Source organism: Salvelinus namaycush, chromosome 4 (assembly GCF_016432855.1).
Source record: "Salvelinus namaycush isolate Seneca chromosome 4, SaNama_1.0, whole genome shotgun sequence".
NCBI lineage: Eukaryota > Metazoa > Chordata > Actinopteri > Salmoniformes > Salmonidae > Salvelinus > Salvelinus namaycush.
This window is the reverse complement of record NC_052310.1, coordinates 21,742,602-21,765,335: the sequence shown is the minus strand read 5'-3', so window position 1 is coordinate 21,765,335 and position 22,734 is coordinate 21,742,602. Positions and strand designations below refer to the sequence as shown.

The window sequence follows — 22,734 nt, the reverse complement described above, 5'->3', positions numbered from 1 at the left end:
TGAGGGTAATTGCTTGTTCACTTCTAAAGGAATTTTTAGGAGTACAAATTTGTATAAGCAGTAATATTTGTAGAGGTAGTTTCATCCGCTTTGTCTGATAATGAAATAATTGTAATTCAAGAAAATGTATTTAATGTTTTAAATATATTAACAATTTTCATCATACATTTCAGGTTGGTTGTGACCGCTGCCCATGATGGTTCCACCAGTCCTGTATGAAAACCATCCCATCAATAGAGGATTATTATCATGACACAAGGTGAGACCCAGACGCAGGAGGCAGATGGTTGGAGTCTTACAATGTTTATTAATCCAAAGGGGTAGGCAAGAGAATGGTCGTGTACAGGCAAAAGGTCAAAACCAGTTCAGAGTCCAATAGGGACTGAAGGGTAGGCAGAATCAAGGTCAGGGCAGGCAGGATGATCAGGTAGGCGGGAAAGTAGTCCAGAGTCAGGCAGGGGTCAGAACCGGGAGGACTAGCAAAAGAGAATAGAAAAGGAGTACGGGAAAAACACGCTGGTTGACTTGACTAAACATACATGACGAACTGGCACAGAGAGACAGGAAACACATGGATAAATACGCAGGAGAAAATAAGCGACACCTGGAGGGGGTGAAGACAATCACAGGGACAGGTGAAACAGATCAGGGCGTGACAATTATATCTGCGCTGCCTGTCAGTACTAGGTTAGGCTTGAGTTCCAGGCGACGGTATCACCTGGAAAACTTTCCATAAAAAGTGGACTAAATGTTCAGTCGAGCTGTTGCAGCTTTCCAATATTTGTTTATGTTATTTATTGTCTTTTTTTATTTGATTTATTGTAATTTTATATCTTATTATGCAAAGATCTGAATTTGTATTTCTTATTTAATGTTTGTTAACAAACTTAACTTTCTGTGATGTTTTTCTGTTATTGTGTGATAATATTTGTATATTATCATTATTTTCTTAAACATTACAAAATGTTTCTAAAAAATATGTTTATGTTTCTTTATTAGGGATAGCCCCCTTTTTTAAAATTTTCACCTAAATTACATACCCAAATCTAACTGCCTGTAGCTCTGGCCCTGAAGCATGAATATGCATATTCTTGGTACCATTTGAAAGGAAACGCTTTGAAGTTTGTGGAAATGTGAATTGAATGTAGGAGAATATAACACAATAGATCTGGTAGAAGAAAATACAATGAAGAAACCAACCAGTGTTTTTTACCACCATCTTTGAAATTCAATAGAAAGGTCACTGTTAAAGCCATCACTCTGGTAGGTTAAATGCAGCATTTGAAGTGTACATTTAACCTACATAGCAGTCAATACAAACTGAAATCTATTAGCATACAAATGTGTGCAAATGATATTTTCAGATCTTCTCAGAAATGAATCAAGTCCATGGAATGGATATAGACAAAAAGATAATTCAAGGACTAGCGGAGGTAGAGAGGCGAGGCAGGGGTGAGGACATCATCCTGCTATTTTGACAGTCCCTGAAGTACAATACAGAAGAGGTATTTGCTCTTATTCCTTCCATTTCTCTAATGTATTTTGTAATAAAATTAGCAAGTGTAGTAAGATCATTGCTTTACTTTACTAGGACTCGGGACCACAGCAGCAATCCTGCTCTTGCCCTACCTCTTCAATGAGGACCCGAGTGGCCTTTATTGTCTGTGACAAGGTATGCTTATGCACAAATTATCTGTTTCTTCATAAACAATAGGTGTTCATGCTTATATAAAACAACAGCTGAACATTTGTTATGTTCTTTGTTGATTGTATGTGTATTAATCTTTTCTTACTGTTGTTGACACAGATTTCACCACTTCCCACTCCCACTTACTGCACATCGGCGGAAATCCATTTCACCATGAGAGTGAAATCACGCTGGCCTTTGCTGGGGAGAACTTCCACGCCCTAGAGGACTTCCCCATGGGACTTGGGGCTCTGTTATGGCTGTATTTTTTTATTTTCCGTTAAATTTCCCAAAAATGTCAGAAAAATACTTATGTTCTTAAGTTACTGTGTTCTGGGGATAAGAGGAGTTGGGGTGAAGTTACCAGGGCCAGTCATAAAGATGGCAAACTTCCTAACATAACTAAGTGGTTGTTGGACACACACATTAAAGCTAAAAAATCTGTATTTAGCATCAAGTCTACAATATTGTTAGTTTACCTATGATTCATTTTTCATGTATGTTGTTTTTATTGTACATTATTTTATCGAAAATAAAATGTAATGAAAAGCACTATACAAAGTAAATGTATTATTTATTATGGTCTGACATGTCTGCAGAAATGTTGCAATTTTGTAATGTGTTTTGCTTGTTTTGTAAATATTAATTCACATTTGTGGTGCCACTAAATAAACAATGAATTATTTAAATCAATATTGTCAATATTGTTATTATTATTACAATATTTTTTCATAATGGAGGGAGGGTGGACAGGGAGTTTAAAAAAATGAACCCCAAAAGTAAGGGGTTCTTCAAAGAACTTATAGGGTTTCCCACAAAAGGTTCTTCAATAACCTTTTTCAAGGGTTCTTCTAATAACTTTTAGGGGTTCCCCCACAGTTTCAATTTGAAGAACCCTTAAAGGATACCTCCAGGAACCTTAACCTTTTAGAGTGTAGTAGAACCCCCTCACTGCTTAAACTTTCAGAGGTTAAACTGTGCCTGTGTGATCACATTAGAAACTTTTTTTTTAATCAAGAAAGGGCACGTAATAAGTGATCCTGCAAGGAGCAGCGACAGTTTCATCAGCTACCCCATATAAGCACATGAGGGGGAGGAGTTTCTGTGATTTAGGCCGGCTTCGACTCTGCCATTGGTTGAGGGCAGGTGTTGTATATACTGTCTGGAATGTTGAATAAAAAGGTTGGACAGTAGCTCATTTCAAAGGAGATGGGCTTGATAGACGTGGCTGGATAACAGACATAAACAGGACTTGGATGCTAAGCAGGTATCACCGTGAGTTTTTCTTTCCTTTATCCAAATGCAGAAAGATTATGTCATTCAATAAAACGTGGAATACTAACTTCTGTGACTTTTTTGAAGTGTTTAGCTGTGATGTGAATTCTGCAAGTTCAAGAAATGAAAAGAGAGATAGAACATTGACGATTTGACAGTGATTTAATGTATCTCTCTCTCCTCTCTAGCTGTTGTAGCGGCTGAAAGTTGACTATGCTGCTACAGAGGCTGTCTCTTTGTGCCGGGCTCCCCCTGAGCCCCAGGACTCAACGCACCACCATCTTCCCTCGTCTAGCCAAAGCACTGACACAAGGCAAGTGGGAGTGGCAAACATATGCATACATTCACATACCCGCACACATAATATAGGCCTACGTGCGCCAGTAATTGAAGAGATGTATAGATGTCTATGTAGGATAAATGTTGAAAATAATAGGCTATTGTTCCAGTGATTACAATTTCAATGATTTCAGTAGCTTGAGTTTTTAGTAATAACATGATAATTTCCCCAAGCAAGAAGGATAGCCTAGTTCCCTAAATTGATCAAGTCCCGATCATTCAATGATATCATCTTGCATACTTTGCATACTTGTGTATACTTGTTTATCCTCCCGGGCCACTCTTAACATGGGATTGATAGCTTTAAGATAATGGAGGCCTATCCCTTTCTGTCCATTTTAATCTATCTCTCTGATTCTGTTATTACCCCCTCACCCCTGCACCCCAGTCTTTTTCTCTCCCCATCTCTGTTTCTATCTCCCTCTCTCCCTATCTCTGTTTCTATCTCCCTCTCTCCCTATCTCTCTCATGCGGTTGGCTGCTCTTTAGTGGAGAGATGTGTGCAGTCAGCGCTGGCTTTGGCGGTTGCCATGCTGATGTGGCAGTTTGCACCCTGTCATTTTCCATCTCCATGGATACCAGGGAATTTAGGAAGGGGGTGAAGGGGGTTCCTGGCTGCTCTTAGCCTAACACTTTATATAATCAGTGATGGACCAAAACAGAACCCAGCACACACACTTACTGGTAGGAGATGTACTGTTGTGTGCTGGTTAGGCACTGTGTTTATGAACATTGTCTCAAGCTAACATGGTGTGTGTGCACAGCACAATGTATGCATATGTGAAATGTTCATAAAGCTGATCTGTTATCTTATATCTTCCTTCCTCCATTTAGGCCCTGCTTTAATTAGTATTTCATCCAAGTAAGGGAGGGAGGCAATATACATGTATAAAGCATTTGAACAGGGCTTCCGACTAGAGCTGGGACGATAAACCAGAAATGATCAACAACGACCATACCAATCATTTATCGTAGGCATTTTGCTGATGTCGTCCTTTGCGATAAGTAGCCTATACTAGAGAAATGTGAAGTTTGAAAATGTAATACATTTGCTGTGTGATTGTTGATGGGACAATTGATGGCTACAACTATCAAACTAGTAGTTTTAAGGATAATGAAAAACAACTGTGGTGCACATTCATGTTATAAATGCATCGTTCTATTTATCGTTAGCGCATCAATTCAGGTAATTTAGCGCAATATAGATTTTTGTCCATATCGCCCGGCTCCACTTCAGACTGACACTATAAAGCACCAAACCGTGTATTCTTTCTCACAGTGTCCCTGGCGCGTGCCAACAGTAACTCCTTCGCCCACCGCGGGGAGCTCCGCAAGGCCAAGAGGATTGTGGTCAAGCTGGGCAGCGCCGTGGTCACCCGGGGGGATGAGTGCGGCCTGGCGCTGGGCAGGCTGGCCTCTGTAGTAGAGCAGGTGAGGAAGGTCTTAAGGCTGACGGGATAACAAGACCTCCACACAAGATGTCTTGAAGCTTGAGTTTTGACAACTGTCTGCTTATTGTAGTTTATTCATTGTTGCAAGAATACTTAAAAGGCTTTAGATGTGGCTCACTGAGGTAGAAAGTTTTTTGTGTTGTGTTGCAGGTGGCCATGCTACAGAACCAGGGGAGAGAGATGATGATCGTCACCAGCGGAGCGGTGGCCTTCGGCAAGCAGAGACTGAGGCATGAGATCCTGCTGTCCCAGAGTGTCAGACAGGCTCTTCACTCTGGACAGAACCAGATCAAAGACATGGTGAGACAACAGTCCAGTTCTTATAGAACCTTACCAGCTCAAAGACATGATGAGTCCAGGTCTTATACAACCTGCAAAAAAAATATGGTCAAATCACTTATTATAAAATCAACTCAAAACATTCCTCCCTCTCTCAATCTTTCTCTGTCGGTTTCAGTCAGTGCCAGTTCTGGAGGCGCGGGCCTGTGCGGCAGCCGGACAGAGTGGTCTGATGGCCCTGTATGAGGCCATGTTCACCCAGTACAGCACATGCACTGCACAGGTACCTACGCTATCTCTATGTATTTGAATTCACACTGTGTTACCCAGCACAATTACCTCTTAATAAAGTTTTATCGAAACAGGATTTGCTCTGATGTAATCCCAGGTCCTGGTCACCAACCTGGACTTCCATGATGACCAGAAGCGGCGGAACCTGAACAGCACGCTGCAGGAGCTGCTCCGCATGAACATCGTACCCATTATCAACACCAACGATGCCGTGGTGCCCCCGCCCGAGCCCAACAGCGACCTCCAGGGGGTAAATGTGGGTAAAGGGCACAGGGGGGACCGGAGGGGGAAGGACAGGGGCGAGAGGTGTGTATAGCGGAGTAGTGTTAGCTGCTCGCATACTAGCATACAGCTATTATGTTTCACCACCTCGCCTCGCTCTACCTGCCCGCTACCCCTCCTTTCCCCCCAAAAGATGTGCATGCAGGGAGGGCTAGAGGAGATGGGAGGGGTGCATGCATTGCTTTAGTTCCCTTCTGGTTGGTGGCGGACTGGGCCTAGAAGTGTGGCTGTCTGGGGGTGACTAATGGAGGTAGAAGCACGCTTCTATACTCCTTTCTCAAGCCCAGGTGGAACTAACAAGTTCTTCTGCTGCTGAAAACGCACTACTACTAGTAATAAACGACTAAACATTGTAGTATCAGTGGCTTTGCTAACCCACACAGTAGACAAGCTAATATCAACGATAACGTATCATGAAATGCTTCGATTTCAATTATGTATTTTCTTATACACTGACCTCAATTTCAACTGATAACAAACATCAGAAACAGTCTGGTCATTGACCCTTGACCCAATAAATTCTTGCTGTGAGACTAACTCCTTTTTTTCCGCCCCTGCAGGTCATCAGTATAAAGGACAATGACAGCCTGGCGGCACGTCTGGCCGTGGAGATGAAGGCAGACCTGCTCATCGCTCTCTCTGACGTAGAAGGTACGCTGCTAACACAGCAACACATTTATTTATATTTTTTTACATTTTATTTAACTAGGCAAGTCAGTTAAGAACAAATTCTTATTTACAACGACGGCCTAGGAACAGTGGGTTAACTGCCGTGTTCAGAGGCAGAACAACAGATTGTTACCTTATCAGCTCGGGGATTCGATCTAGCAACCTTTTGGTTACTGGCCCAACGCTCTAACCACTAGGCTACCTGCCGTTAGGCAGCACACCATCTGCCAGCACTCTGGGTCAAAACCACACACGCTCATATGGGAGCATTCATGTAAGAGGGAGAACTACAGGTCTTTTGGGTTGTGTTTATCAGGCACCAAATGGAAGAAAACAGATTGAAACAGGAAGTGACCACCTGGACTTGTACAATAAGAAACACACATTTTCCATTGCAAAACGTTTTAAAACGTTTTCCGTTGCGTGCCCTAATTAAACACAACCCTGGTTGTATTTGGAAATATCACTGATGGATTGGACTGGAAGGTAATCTTTGTGCAAGTAAACAATCACGTAACCATAGTTACCTCCCATCTCTCGTAGGACTGTACGACAGCCCTCCTGGAACGGATGACGCCAAACTCATTGACATCTTCTACCCTGGTGACCAGCTGTCGATCACCTACGGCACAAAATCCAGGGTGGGGATAGGAGGCATGGAGGCCAAGGTATGTACACAGATGTCAGTGTTTAGATTTAGTCTAGTTATTCTCAAAATGACGAAAATATTGGGCGATTTAAGTCAACTAAATACCCTTTAATTTTAGTCACATCATATTTGTATTGCCTCATTAACCTATAGTAGACATAAATCACTGAATTCCATGTGCGCAAACATACGTAGCCTTATAAATAAAGGAAACACCAACATAAAGTGTCTTAATAGGGCGTTGGGCCACCACGAGCCGCCAGAACAGCTTCAAACACCTTAGCATAGATTCTACAAGTTCCATAATAATTCCATAATTTTGTGTTTTGTTGATGGTGGTGGAAAACACTGCCTCAGGCGCTGCTCCGGAATCTCCCACAAGTGTTCAATTGGGTTGAGATCTGGTGACTTAGACGGTCATGACGTATGGTTTACATCGTTTTCATGCTCATCAACCATTCAGTGACCACTCATGGCCTGTGGATGGGGGCATTGTCATCCTATGGGGGCATAGCCCTGGTAGCCAAAATAGTGGCTTGCCCAGCATTTTAATACATGACCCTAAGCATGATGGGATGTCAATTGCTTAATTAACCCAGGAATCACACCTTTATGGAAGCACCTGTTCAATATACTTTGTATCCATCATTTACTAAAGTGTTACCATTATTTTGCAGTTACGTGAAGATTAGAATAGGGAAGTGTGTCGATCAAAACATGTAAGAGTGGAGGACACAGAGTGTCTAGGTCTACATGTCTGTAATAAGCTTTTAAGAAAGTCTTCTGAACTCAATGTGTGTCAGACTGAGCTTCAGCTTCAACCCACTGTTAAGCAAGTCTTTACATTGGGGGCCAAATCTTTACTTGAGAAACAAGTGGGGAATAGAAAATTGTCTAAGTGTTCCCCCCCTCTACATCCAGGTAAAGGCTGCACTGTGGGCCCTACAGGGGGGCACCTCGGTAGTCATTGCCAACGGCACCCACCCCAAGGTGACAGGCCACGTCATCACTGACATCGTGGAGGGCAAGAAAGTGGGCACCTTCTTCTCCGAGGTCAAACCTGCCGGTGAGTTCACCCCGGGTCTTCTCTGTGTGACAGACGCTGATGATGAAGGTTATTAGATTGATGATGATCACCATGACAACAATGAGCATAATGATAATGGTGATAATTATGGTGGGGATCACAATGATGAATATTTCTTATGAGTATATGATGAGTGGTTCTTATGATGAAGAAGATGTTTGTAATTCTAAATGATGATGATAATTATGGTCACCGTAGCCTCATCGAGAACCAGGCTTCCCTAATCGGTAAAGCCTGGTGAAGTCTATGGCAGAAAGTAGCTACAAAGGGGTGGAAACCAGTGACGCCTCGCAACACGTCAAACCAATCAAATGCCTTGCTTGAGTGGAGCTCAAAAGTGTGTGAAGATGGCTGGGAAATCGCAGAAGAAAACCCCATCGAAATATGTTGATATATGCTGTGTTTGTGACGGCTTTTAATTTCAATAAATGGCAGACAGTCGGCCACACTTGATACTCTAAACATTTACCATATCCTGTAAGTAGACATGGGATAATGTCTGTTGAGGGATCAAGCAGAAGAGTTGCATTGCCTTCATCGACTCGGAAAACAGTGACGAACATAACACACGTGCTGCCCTTCTATGGGCATGTGCGGGGAGGGTTCTTGAAATGTAACATCCAATCAATGTAGCCGCTCCTCTGGAATCCAGCCGACCGTTCTAGTCGTTTCGGCTAGCACGACATTATCCAGACTATGGCTACACGTGACTATGGTTACGATGATGCATGCCGATGTTGTCCGATGGTCCCTTTTGTTGTTGGTTTGTGTTGCCTGTGCTCATCACTGTAGTGTATCTCCAGGCCCCACCGTGGAGCAGCAGACTGAGATGGCCCGGAACTCTGGCAGGACCCTGGCAGCCCTTCACCCAGACCAGGTCAGACCCTCATACACAGTTCTACAGTATACAGTCAGACCCTCATACACAGTTCTACAGTATACAGTCAGACCCTCATACACAGTTCTACAGTATACAGTCAGACCCTCATACACAGTTCTACAGTATACAGTATACCTGATCCCAGGCGTGTCAGTAGCACTATTCTTACTGCGGTTTGTTTAATCTTATTGAATTGTCTCCACCCCAGAGAGGTGAGATCATCTGTCACCTGGCAGACCTGCTGGTTGAGAAGAAGGAGGAGATCCTTGCTGCTAACAAGATGGACATGGACCTAGCAGTCAATGCAGGTAACTATTCCTATCTTGTCTATCTCTCTGAATGGGTTCATGGTATTTGTCAAACCAGCTCATACTTGTAGGGACATGTACTTAACAACATCCCATTGTGTGACTATGTGAGGATGTGGATAATTTGAGGGTGTGGTTGCATTTAAACGTTCTGTATATACGAGCTGCGCTAACTGAGTAGTCAAAGTGATCGTCCGGTGTTTTCTACTGTATTGGATTCTTTGTGTTCTCCATCCCCTATCAGGTCAGTTGTCGTCAGCCTTGCTGAACCGTCTGAGCCTGTCCCCGGCCAAGCTGAATAGCCTAGCTATAGGCCTGAGACAGATAGCCCTGGCCTCTCAGGACAGCGTGGGCAGAGTGCTGCGTAGGACCAGAGTAGCTCACAACTTAGAGCTGGAGCAGATCACTGTGCCCATAGGAGTACTGCTGGTCATCTTCGAGGCCCGCCCCGACTGCTTGCCACAGGTCATTTGTGTGTGTTTCTGTGTGTTTGGGCTCGTCAGTGTGTGTGAGAGAGTTTGGGGTTCTGTTTGTGCACTGCTGATCATTTTTTGGTAAGATGGGTGTTCGTCCTGTGGGTCATGCTATATGTACAGTACCAGTCAAAGTTTGGACACACCTACTCATTCAAGGGTTTTTCTTTATTTTTGCTATTTTCTACATTGTAGAATAATAGTGAAGATATCAAAACTATGAAATAACACATATGGAATCGTGTGGTAACCCAAAAAGTGTTAATATCACGATTCCATATGTGTTATTTCATAGTTTTGATGTCTTCGTCTGTTATTCTACAATGTAGAAAATAGTACAAATAAAGAAAAACCCTTGAATGAGTAGGTGTGTCCAAACTTTTGACTGTGACTGTAATTCTGTGGCTAAAAGGCTATTGCTCTCATTTGCGTGTAGGTATCAGCTCTAGCCATAGCCAGCGGCAATGCTCTGCTGGCGAAGGGGGGCAAGGAAGCAGCCAACACCAACCGCATCTTACATGAGTTGACCCAGGAAGCACTGGATATCCACTGGGTCAAAGAGGCTGTACAGCTGGTAAGTCTCAGCTGGAAAAACATCCCATTTAAGAAAAACAACATGGAAGTTATTTAAATAACATCATTTTAATGCTAAAATCGGAGTAATTCTGTGTTACTCTGCCGGAAGTAAATGCAGTCAGACACCATGCAAAAGCATCCTTTCATTCCTCATTTACTAAGGTGAGTGATTACAATGTAGCACAGTGAATTTCCCTCATAGAAAAATACAAAATAAATCCTAGAATACTGTAGGGGTTTATTTTGAGTCCGGATATGACAATCTGTTGATAGTAATTGGAATGTATACACATTTTGTGTGTGTAACTGTGTGTACATATTCTATGTGTGTTCCAGGTGAGTACCCGTGAGGAGGTGGAGGACCTGTGTAGACTAGATGAGATGATAGACCTGATCATCCCGCGAGGCTCATCCCAGCTGGTCAGGAACATTCAGAACGCAGCCAAGGGCATCCCAGTTCTGGGCCACAGTGAAGGCATCTGCCACGTCTACATCGACTCGGAGGCCGCCATCGACAAGGTCATCAAGATCGGTCAGTTGGACAACACACACCGGCGCACATAGGCCAGACCTGGGTTCGAATACGTGCTTATTTAATTATTTGTATTTTAAAAATGTATTTTCTGTGTATTTCAGTATTTTCAAATAAAGTAGCCAAATCAGCTACCTCTTTGAAGTATTTAAAAATACTATTTGAAACTGTTTCTGAGTATATTTCAAATATCCCTATGACTAAACAGACCTGGTTCAAATGTATGGGAGTATTTAAATATTTGTATTCGAAAATATATTTGTCTGTATTTTCAAATAGATGCCAATACTTTTCCAAATATTCAACTACCTGATGTATTTTCTAAGAAAAAATATCTAAATACTTAATGTAATGTAATTGAAATACCTTTTAACTGGTATTTGAATCCAGGTCTGACACAGACACGCCCACATAATTGAATGGTTGTTTTACTACCAATGAAGGAGAAGGAAGTGATTGATTGACATTTTCTCTCTCCAGTCAGAGACTCTAAATGTGACTATCCTGCGGCCTGCAATGCTATGGAAACACTGTTGGTTCACAGGGACATACTCAGGACTCCTCTGTTTGACCAGATCATAGACATGCTCCGCACCGAACAGGTAAGACCACACACACACAAACAAATACACAGGTACAGACACACTGACATAAAGTGATATTATCCTCCTTTTCTACAACTAAAATACAGGTTGAATAAGATAATGACTAACTGACTGGTTGTTTGGTGATGTGGTTTGTTACATTTTACTACAACTTATTATCAAATATTCCTTTTCTTTCCCTGGTGTTGGGGTGAGGTGGATGGGTTTACACGTGTTGATTAACCACATTAATCATGTCTCATTGTTGTTGATTTATGCTCCTAAAACCACATTCACAAAAATGAACACTAACAGCTTACTATGCAGTTGATAATAATCATCATAAGAAGACAGACTACCAAGTATCACTAAAAGTTAGGTTGTGTTTCACAATAGCAGATCAATCTATGGCACTCTATGGAAACTTTGGTCATTTATACTTCAACTTTAAAATAAATGTACATTTTTTTTACAGGAAATTATCTAATCAACAATGACATAATTTGGAATTATTTCTGCAACTCTTCCAACTACTGTCTTTTTTCACAACTGCCACCAGTTTGGCGTAAAAACATTACCAACAAAGACATATTGACATAGTAAAATAAATACATGTGTGTAAAAATATAAAGAACATTCCATGCTGAAACCCTCATATTAAACACAAACGGTATTCACTAAGTTGATGGGTTATATTTAGGATAATGTTTATTCTATTTAAAAAAAAAATGTAATCATTTTATTAGTTGATATATTTTACATGTTAGGAAAATTCCATCAAATCCTTGAATGTTTCAAAAAATTCCAGTAGTTTACTGGTAAACTTTGAAAGTTACCGGTAATATACCCTCCCTTTGTAACCCTAGATCCAAGCAAGTTGTCTGACTCAGCCAGTTCAGCAATCAGTCAATCTTAACTCCCAGATTGATTGATTAATTGACCGTTCGTTTTATGTAATGATGACCCCTCCCATTTGTGACCCCTCTAGGTGAAGATTCACGCTGGCCCCAGGTTTGCCTCCTACCTGACCTTCAGCCCATCAGAGGTCAAGTCTCTGAGGACAGAGTACGGGGATCTGGAGTGCTGCATCGAGGTGGTGGACAGTATGCAGGAAGCTATAGACCATATCCACAGATATGGCAGCTCCCACACCGACGTCATTGTTACTGAAAACGGTAGGGCTGTCTGTCTATGTAATTGTTGTGAGAAGTTTCTGTTTTTCCTCTTCTTTTTAAAAATGTTTTGTCCCGTTGATTCACCCAGATTAGTGTGGGTGAGAGAGACCAAATCTCTCTTTCAAGAGAGACCTGTCCTTCAATCTCCCTGCCACTTCTTTCTCAAAGTGATGACAGCACTTTTTGGCTCAGTGTACAACCTCCCTATGAGACTACTTTGAAGGGGACAGAACTGATTTGAATGTAGAACAGGTTTTGCTAAGGGAAGAGTGTTATTAATTTATTTTTAGTTATATGATTTATCGTCATCTTAAATGTTAATGTCCCCTCAAGTTTGATAATTCATTTTGATTGAGTACTTTACTGACAATATCCAATAAAGGTTGGGTTATAGAGTTTTTTTTTTTTAGTCGGTTCCCTACAGACAGAGCATTTCTGCCTCAGTTCTACCATCTAGTGGCCACAGATTGTACAACACGTAGAACTACATTTTGAACGTAGAACTACATCCTTTTTGTGTAATAGAAGAAATATACTGTATATAGCTGAAGAGAGATGTTGATGTTTAATGATGATGACAGTGACAATGATGGTAGTTGACTATGAAGATGATGGTAGTTGTTGTGATGATGATGATGATTCTTACAGAGGACACAGCGGAGCGGTTCCTGCAGCAGCTGGACAGTGCTTGTGTGTTCTGGAACGCCAGTTCGCGATTCGCAGATGGATACCGCTTCGGACTGGGTATGCATTCATTTTTTACTTTTTTATCACCTCACTTACTGTTCAACTACCCTACTCACTCACTTATTCTGTCTCCCTCCTTCCTCTAGGTGCTGAGGTGGGCATCAGTACAGCTCGTATCCATGCCCGGGGCCCCGTGGGCCTGGAGGGTCTCCTCACCACTAAGTGGGTCCTGAGAGGAGACGGCCACACTGCTGCAGACTTCTCTGAACAGGGCACCATGAAGTACCTCCACGAGAATATGCCAGTCACACAGCCACAGCCCAGACAGATAGCTGCCCAGAGTGAGGAATGACAGAGGACCTCCAACTAGAGACACACCTAAACACACTTAACCACTTCACGAGAGAAAATATTTCCCATGGTACCAAAGAAACAATCCCATTGTCGTATTCATTCGGTCTGGATCAGAGTTTACGTTCATTGGATCAGAGTTTACATTAATTCTACATCAGCTCTCAAAAGTTTTATTGCAGTGATTACCTCACTCAGTATTCAGTGAATCAACTCATGATTGGTTACATTGACCCTGTTAGACTGTAGAAGGTCTCACACCATTGGTTTAGACATTAATTGGTCTAGATCTTATGCGCAGTAGTGATGAGTTTGGTAAATATGCTCTCCAGGACCCACACTTAAAGGGAATTTTTGCTTAAGCTAGTTTACATCTGTGTTATTATCTCTATCAAGAGGCTCCCCTCTTGGTTTTAGTTCCTGTTGATTGGTCTGTTGTGCTGTGCTCTATCAGATGAGACCCTTACCTTCAAAGTATTGGTTTGGTCTTGTACAGGATACTCACGTTACATTTAGGGATATCAGAAGTGATATGAATGCACAACCAAACAGTGTTGATGCTAGGTTTAAAGCTCAACCTAAGTTAGGAAAGTTACTGATGTGTCATTTAAATTGGGCTTGAATTGTAGGGCCTCAAGGCCACAAATTGTATGAATTGCTATTAACATTTATACTGCATCGTTTGCAGTTCTACCAACACAATCCTTATTTATATGCAGTTAAATGAGCAGTGATGAACCATTGGATAAACAATATTTAATAACCTTAAATGTGTTTTATCATAGATATGGATGAATAAAACATTTATTGACCCAATCTTATTCATAAGCATTCAAGTTAGATTTGATTATATAAGAGAGCACATCATTTTTTTGTATTTCCCTCTTTTCCTCAACTTTTTATGTCCTTTTGAATGCAAATGCTTTATTCTCCTGCTTTTGCTTTTTTTTACACTGTCTATTTATGTCGACTTTACAGTGCCCAGAGCCTCTGTCAGATACAAGAGCTGCTTTCCGTCTCCTTCAGGGGACTACTGCCTTAAGATACAGTGCTGCTGTTACATTCCAGCTTATGAGCTTTATATCTGATGTCAACACTACAGATCAGTTCTGTTTTTTTTGGTAATTTTTAGACCATATTGTAGAATAAAAGTTTTTGTTGAATAACAATGGGATTTTCATTTTCTTTGGTCCTTTTGATTAGGAGATAAATAACTCAAGAATGCCAATGACTTTACATGTATGTTCGTCTCTGTCCTACCACCACTTTCTACTAACACAAATAACAAATTAGCACCAAAGAAGGAATACTGATCTGAAAACAGACGTCAAAAAATGGACTTTTTAATGGTTCTCATCTGGGAATAAGACTTTTCCGTAAGTGGGGCATGGAAGATGGAAAACAATACTACAGAGGTTTAATTATCCAGCTATCAGAAATGAAAAGAAAGAGGGAGAGAACTGAGACTAATAATGGAATCACAGAGTATGCTCTCCTGTGGTTCTACTACTCTCAGCTAAAGAATTCATCGTCCAAAACGCACTACTTACCCTTCAATCAGCCCTCCATCACAAGTCCAAAGGGTTCGTTGATGAAGAATAAATGAAGAAAAGACAGGATCTTGTCAGATCTCACTGTTTTGGTACTTCTATGGAAGGAGCTTGATATTTGTAATGGAAAGTATTGTACAAATGACTTGCAGAGGTAGAGAGTCTGACACATGGATATTTTGCAGTTCTAGAATAGTCTATTGATGAGGGATCATGCAGCTTTGGCCGGCCTAGTAGGGCCTATAGTATGCATGTTCTTTGCATGTAGCGTGTACAGAGGTAAACATACCGAGACACACAAACATAACGTACATGGTTGATACTAGATTTGAATCATGTCAGGACCCCCTGCATTACCTTCCATTTACGACAGACGCCAAGCACCCTGTGAATCTTTTGTCGAACGTTTCCCCGTTTAGGCAGAGCCAGATCCCATGTTTCACCCTGTTGACGCACTGACGACCGTGAGGATTGGAGTCCACATATATCAGAGGACGCAGGGCATGTCACTGGACTTTTACAGCAAAGTCGACAGTTCTTTAATTGAACATTACTCAAGGCCAAAACTTATATTTCTTGTTTTGTTTGATCTAAAGAGACTCAAAAGTGTTCCCAGCTGGGCTTCAATTTTTTTTATCAATAATTAATTGTCAAAGTTATTTATTCATGTGTATCTTCACCAATTATGGGCGTCTAATTAACAATTTCAATAATTTATGTTTATTTCTGAAAGGGTTCCTTATCACACTGGCTGCTGAAAAATGCATGAGCAGGGAAGCAGACTTGGTTTAGTTTTTTTGTTCTGAGAGAGCTTGATGCTCGGGGCTAGTACCAGGACACTTTGACTCTTCCCCTTTGAGTTGGTGCTAGCCCTGTGATGTGGGTCTAATACGGGCTTCTTTCATGGACCCAAAGCCCCTGCTCTGCACCATGTGATCTCATAAAGACTCCTACATGCCCATCCTCAGATACCCTTTTTTTGTTCTTTAATTACCGGCTTCAAATAATAATGTTTCCGTGTTCATTTTGCTTTGTGTATCAGGGGATGATGATGATGATGTCACAACAGTCTGCAGAGTTGGACCTTGATGTGTATGCCTCTATGACTATCCAACTCCAACTGGCTTATGTTTAAAATGCCAAATAATGAACTTTAATAAAAGTATGCAAAACAAGACTGTGTAACCTATTTTGATAATGACAGTAGTTAATAAAAACAAAAGGCTCCTTGGTTGACTTTTATCAACTTTTCATTTATTTTGGTTCCTATAGGACAGGGGGTTGGGGACTGGCAAAGCACATCATTTTGCTCTGTAACAACCAAAGCTAGAGAGACCATCACCGTTACCATACGAGCATCGCCTGAGCACCGAGGTCTACTTTCCCAGTCTAAGCAAAGCAGCGAAGACCCAACACCAAATGGAACAAAACCCCCAATCACATTCATGTGATTTCAGGGTCAGATGACCACAGTAGATACACAACAGTCAAACAGTGCTAGCAATAGAGGGTAGGGCTTCAATACAGAATTTAGAATTGGGCTGCATTAGGGGAAAAAGAGGGGGGTCTCGGTTGACCTTCAGGGAGTCTCGGTGACACGTCTCAGGGAGCCGATGGTGGGGCTGGAGCTTCCCCACTCGCTGTGCCTCCTGTACTCGCCAGGGCGAAGGAAGTACTGACGACCCCTGTAGTGGGGGTGCTCGTGGAGGATCCAGTAACCCTCCATGACGTTGGCGGAGGAGATGTCGCGGCTGTGGAAGCTCTCATGCAGGTCGGGGCAGTCCTCCATCATCTCCATGTTCTGACCCCTGAAGTCAGAGCGCTCGTAGATCTTCATCCTGTAGTTTCCTCGATACTGGGAAAGAAGAAGACAGACAAAATGGACAATGGATATATTAAATGATACACAGACAATATATAGACGTTAATGTAAGTGTACTATAATGAGAATGAAATATAACTTGAACCATGACATTTGTGAAGAAGAAATTGGCAGTGTTAAAAAAAGGTGTTGGGTGGCATTTGTGAATCTATTTGTCATAGCCTCAGCCAAATGTCAGTAAGAGTCTAGCCAAGTAATTACAATAAATGCTAAGAAAGAAAAAAACAGTAGACACTGTGGCCCTCAGCTCAAGGGACTGAAAACAATGTGGGACTGAGGACACACGATGTGGTACACTCACAGGGGGCACCATACGGCAGGAGCGGATGCAGTCGTTGAAGCCAGCCCAGCGCTGGTAGTCGGGGTACTCGCCCTTGTTCAGCATGTACTGGTAGCCAGTGTAGTTGGGTTTCTCATAGGCCACCCAACAGCCACTGTCCACCTTTATGGAGTTACAGCGGCTGAAGTGGTTGTGCATCTCAGCACAGTCGCTGCTGCACTCATAGTGGCGGCCCTGGAAGTTCTTGTCCTCGTAGAATATAATCTAGAAAAGAGAGATGGAACGTTCCAATCAAAATGATACACACGATAAGCTAACGTAGCAGACGTAAAAGAAACACCCGAGCAGAGTTTCCACACCCGGTTTCCAGCGGAAAAGGAAGCTAGGTTGAATTAACTGTATCCCTGAAAGCCAGATGCATCCTGTTGTTGGCAACACCGCTAAGGGTGGGTGCACACATAACACAGATATTGGGGAAATGTTTTGGCTGTCTTCTGAAAAATGTAAATAACCAGAAAAAACAGAATTATATTTTCATTATCAGGAACTGCAATCCAACGTATGATGTGGAATTGAAATAGGCCAAGCCTACCTATAATATATACTTTTAGTACATGTGTCGAAGAAGAGAGTGTTATCAGATCAATAAGAAATTATCCACTGCTCATTTTCACATCCCAAAAACCACACTGAGGTACATGCACATCCTTTAGGGCAGTGGTTCTTAAACCTTTTATAGTCCAGTACCCCTTCAAACATTCAACCTCCAGCTGCGTACCCCCTCTAGCACCAGGGTCAGCGCACTCTCAAATGTTGTTTTTTGCCATCATTGTAAGCCTGCCACACACACACTATATGATACAATTATTAAACATAAGAATGAGTGTGAGTTTTTGTCACAACCCAGCTCATGGGAAGTGACAAAGAGCTCTTGTAGGACCAGGGCACAAATATTAATAATAATCAAACCTTTTGCTCTTTATTTAGCCATCTTACATATAACACTTTATATGTTGATGGAAAATTGTGAATAACTCACCACAGGTTAATGAGAAGGGTGTGCTTGAAAGGATGCACATAACTCTGCAATGTTGGGTTGTATTGGAGTCTCAGTCTTAAGTCATTTTCCACACACAGTGTGTGCCTGTATTTAGTTTTCATGCTAGTGAGGGCCGAGAATCCACTCTCACATGGGTATGTGGTTGCAAAGGGCATCAGTGTCTTAACAACGCAATTTGCCAAGGCAGGATACTCTAAACGCAGCCTAATCCAGAAACCTGGCAGTGGCTTCTGATTAAATTACATTTTCACATAACCACTTGTTGCAATTTCGATGATGCTCTCTTGTTCAGATATCGGTAAGTGGACTGGAGGCAGGGCATGAAAGGAATAACGAATCCAGTTATGTGTGTCATCTGGTTCGGGAAAGTACCTGCATAATTGCGCACCCAACTCACTCAAGTGCTTCGCTATATCACATTTTACATTGTCCGTAAGCTTGAGTTAATTTGCACACAAAAAATCATACAATAATGGAAAGACCTGTGTGTTCTCCTTGTTAATGCAGACAGAGAAGAGCTCCAACTTCTTAATCATAGCCTCAATTGTGTCCCACACATTGAATATAGTTGCAGAGAGTCCCTGTAATCCTAGATTCAGATCACTCAGGCGAGAAAAAACATCACCCAGATAGGCCAGTTGTGTGAGAAACTCGTCATCATGCAAGCGGTCAGACAAGTGAAAATGATGGTCAGTAAAGAAAACTTTAAGCTTGTCTCTCAATTTACATTTTTTTGTCAATACTTTGCCCCATGATAACCAGCACACTTCTGTATGTTGTAAAAGAGTTACATGGTCGCTGCCCATATCATTGCATATTGCAGAAAATACACGAGAGTTCAGGGGCCTTGCTTTAACAAAGTTAACCATTTTGACTGTAGTGTCCAAAACGTCTTTCTGGCTGTCAGACATTCCCTTGGCAGCAAGAGCCTCTCAGTGGATACTGAAGTGTACCCAAGTGGCGTCTGGAGCAACTGCTTGCACGCATGTTACCACTCCACTATGTCTACCTGCCATGGCTTTTGCGCCATCAATACAGATACCAACACATCTTGACCACCAAAGTCCATTTTATGTCACAAAAATTGTCCAGTACTTTAAAAATATCCTCTCCTGCTGTCCTGGTTTCCAGTGGTTTGCAGAAGAGGATGTCTTCCTTAACAGACCCCCCATAAACGTAATGGACATATACCAGTAGCTGTGCCAGGCCCGCCACGTCTGTTGACTCATCCAGCTGTAACGCATATAATTCACTGGCTTGCATGCGAAGCAGTAATTGTTTCAAAACACCTCCTGCCATGTCACTGATGCATCAAGTGTTGTTTGATGAAGGCATTTTCCGTAAAGTTTTCTGGGCCTTTTCCCCCAGCATTGTCCCAGCCATATCCGCGGCAACAGGAAGAATTAAGTCCTCCACAATAGTATGGGGCTTGTCTGTCCTAGCCACTCGGTAGCTCACCATATAAGACGATCTAGCCCCTTCTTATTAATGGTATCTGTTGCTTACTACTCGAAAGTCGTCTTAATTCTCGCTCAAAAAACTCCCTTGGCTTATTTTTCAAATTGGCATGTTTTGTTTCTAAATGTCTGCGCAAGAGTAAAGGTTTCATCGAGTTGTGAGATAGTACTTTTGCACATATAACACACTGTGGCTGAGGAAAGGCACTGCTCCCAATATAAGTGAACCCCAAATCAATGTAGTTCTCATCATATTTGCGCCTCTTCGATGGTCCAACGTCCCTGTCTGTTGTTCGGTGCTTTCCCGGGTAACGGGGCAGTAGCTCTTTGGATGCATCAGATTCACATCTGTCAGTGTCCATGCTAGCTGGGCTAAAAACAAATGTAGAATTACTGATGCTAACATTGGATGTACTCGTGGAAGCAGAAAAACTTGTGTCGTCGACAGGTGCAAGTGTAGTACTGCTGGTAGTATTGGCTCTATGGACGCGGGCCTTACATTTTAAAACCATTTATCAATTTTCGAGCAAACGGAATGAGCAGCAGCTACATTTGGCTACATACAGAACCGTTAATGGAATTCCCGTGAGAGAGTAACGGTTAATGTGATTGGATGTTAATTATTTGACTAGGCTACCTGTATTTGACATTGTGTTGTTATTTTGCTGAACACTAGATGGTTTAATTTTATTTTTGGCAGTGAAACGAGGATACTCAGGCGAGAAAAAAACCTCACCCAAATTATAGCCCCGTTGGAAAATATAAACGGACTGTTTGAAAATGTGAAGAATGTGAATCACATTTATATTTGGCGTACCCCCGACGGCATTGCGCATACCCCAGTTTGGGAATACCTGCTTTAGGGCATGGGACAAATTAATGTGTTGTATCGTTGGAAAAAACTGTGTTGTGTCAATTGTGAGTGTGCCCATGTTGCTGGGGATCAGAAGTGCCTGGTACGAGAGAGACAGGTTGAGGTTGCCAGGGTGAGAGTAGAACAGAAGGTGTCGTATGCTGAGGCAGTGAAGAGGATGATGGGTCATGGATGAGTAGTAGGCCTAGGCCAATAAAGAGTGAATTTGAGACAAAATATCTAAAGGATCGTATTATTAAACAGACTTTTCAAATATGAGTCTGTTGTAGACCCACTTCCTCTCTGCTTACCTCATGTTAAAATAAAAGTCCAGCACATATGTGGACAAAAAAGGAAAAACTTGTGGGGGACTTTTATTTAGTCTGTTTAATAATACAATCCTTTAGATCCCTCAAACTCAACTCGAGCTCGAAGCCAGTTCCACTGCATTTTTTAATTGTTCTCCTCTAATCAGGGACTGATTTAGACCTGGGACACCAGGTGTGTCCAATTAATTATCAGGTAGAATAGAAAACCAGCAGGCTCCAATGCCCCTGCTTTAGATAACAAATACACCCGTGTTGCTAAAAGAACCTACCTTTGAGACGATGCATTTGTGCTGCCCTCCTCTCCGTCCAGTCCATTCATACTTGCACATTAGCTTTGAGCCTTTAACACATTCTATTCACCATCTCCTAAAATCCCCCTCCAATATCATTAATGGCCAATCATGTCTAGGTAAATTGCAAGCTATTTAGTTATTTATAATACTATCCAGTGAATCCAAATATGAAAGATGTATCACGGTTTATCATAGACAATTGTTAAATGAGCCTCTTTCCTGTATTTCCCCATGAAACGCATAGTGTGTTCATGCTTACCTTGCTCATTGTGACTGTGTTTAGTTCAGACCGGACCGGGTAGTGAGCGGTACTGGACCTCTTTATAGACCCTGCAGGGATCAGGCCTTTGTAAATGTGACACAAAGCTTTGTCGTGTCAGCACAATGTGCTCTACAAGCTACAGAAAACTATAGGGCTGGCCCACAGCAGCAGCTCTTTGTCTCTGTCAAAAGCTCTCTATCTCTATGGAAAATACTGTACAACGGCACTTTCCAAAGTCACACAATAAGAGTTGCAACCTCTGCCTTTATTGGCATTGAGGCTAACAATGTATAGACAGACTGCCAGAGAGAGAGAAAAATACTAAGCCATCCTTAACAGCTTTATAATGAATTGAACTTGTTGCAATGAGTTTCTGATTTGCAGTTCATTCATTCAATCAGTTAGTTAATCAATAATATACTTAATGTTAAGGCTGTGACATACCAGTATAGCAATATTTTTTCCTTGGCAAAAATGAAAACAGGAAGCAGACCAAACTCTTTGGTCCTTTAAAAACCTGCTGTATGTAAAATATTGTGTGCTATAGCTTGGAAAATAGATAAATGTGACTCTAGATGACAACATAATGATGTTTGTTTCCAACATTAGGGCTGTTTTACTGTTTTCCTTGCCACGAAACTAACGAGTATGGCGATACTGGTATCATCCCTGCCCAACTTAAAGGAAAACTCCACCCAAAAACTATATTTTTGCATGTTTTCATTAGTCCATTGTTGATATACTCCCAAAAAATGTGCATGTCAGCAATTAAGTTTTCAAGATATATAACTTTCAAAATACAGACATACAGCTGGATAAATCGTTAATGAGGGTGCAGACAACTTTTATGGTTGATTATGGTATAGTATACATACTGTACACAGCAATTCTCCTGTCTAATAACCATACACTAATGCCCCCGGCCTCCGAAGACATGGATGTCGATTAAGGCCTCTCTAATTCAGAGGGGTTGGCTTAAATGCGGAAGACACATTTCAGTTGAAGGCATTCAGTTGTACGACTGACTAGGTATCCCCCTTTCCCTTTCCCTTAATTGCTGGAACTTAATTATTTACACAAAAGCTTTACTATTGTTTTGCCATTGATTTCAGATGGAAAGAAAATCACACAGAGAAGCCACATTTAAAAACCAGCACATTTAATCACTTTGTTACACTCCAGATGTGAGAAGC

General features: G+C 41.7%; 1 protein-coding gene and 1 pseudogene across 1 annotated transcript; one reads left to right on the top strand and one right to left on the bottom strand.

Moving 5' to 3' along the window:
* Positions 1-2,863: 2,863 nt before the first annotated feature.
* LOC120045780 (delta-1-pyrroline-5-carboxylate synthase-like) lies at positions 2,864-14,738 on the top strand. The gene is made up of 18 exons (XM_038990710.1): positions 2,864-2,954; positions 3,151-3,275; positions 4,554-4,732; positions 4,903-5,052; positions 5,210-5,314; positions 5,420-5,572; positions 6,165-6,255; positions 6,817-6,941; positions 7,844-7,988; positions 8,813-8,886; positions 9,098-9,197; positions 9,442-9,662; positions 10,107-10,244; positions 10,583-10,778; positions 11,259-11,380; positions 12,351-12,537; positions 13,186-13,281; positions 13,371-14,738. The coding sequence occupies exons 2-18, from the start codon at positions 3,176-3,178 to the stop codon at positions 13,574-13,576; spliced, it is 2,388 nt and encodes a 795-aa protein (XP_038846638.1). The 5' UTR covers positions 2,864-2,954; positions 3,151-3,175; the 3' UTR covers positions 13,577-14,738.
* Positions 14,739-16,430: 1,692 nt separating this feature from the next.
* On the bottom strand, positions 16,431-17,560 carry LOC120045522 (annotated as a pseudogene).
* Positions 17,561-22,734: the final 5,174 nt, after the last annotated feature.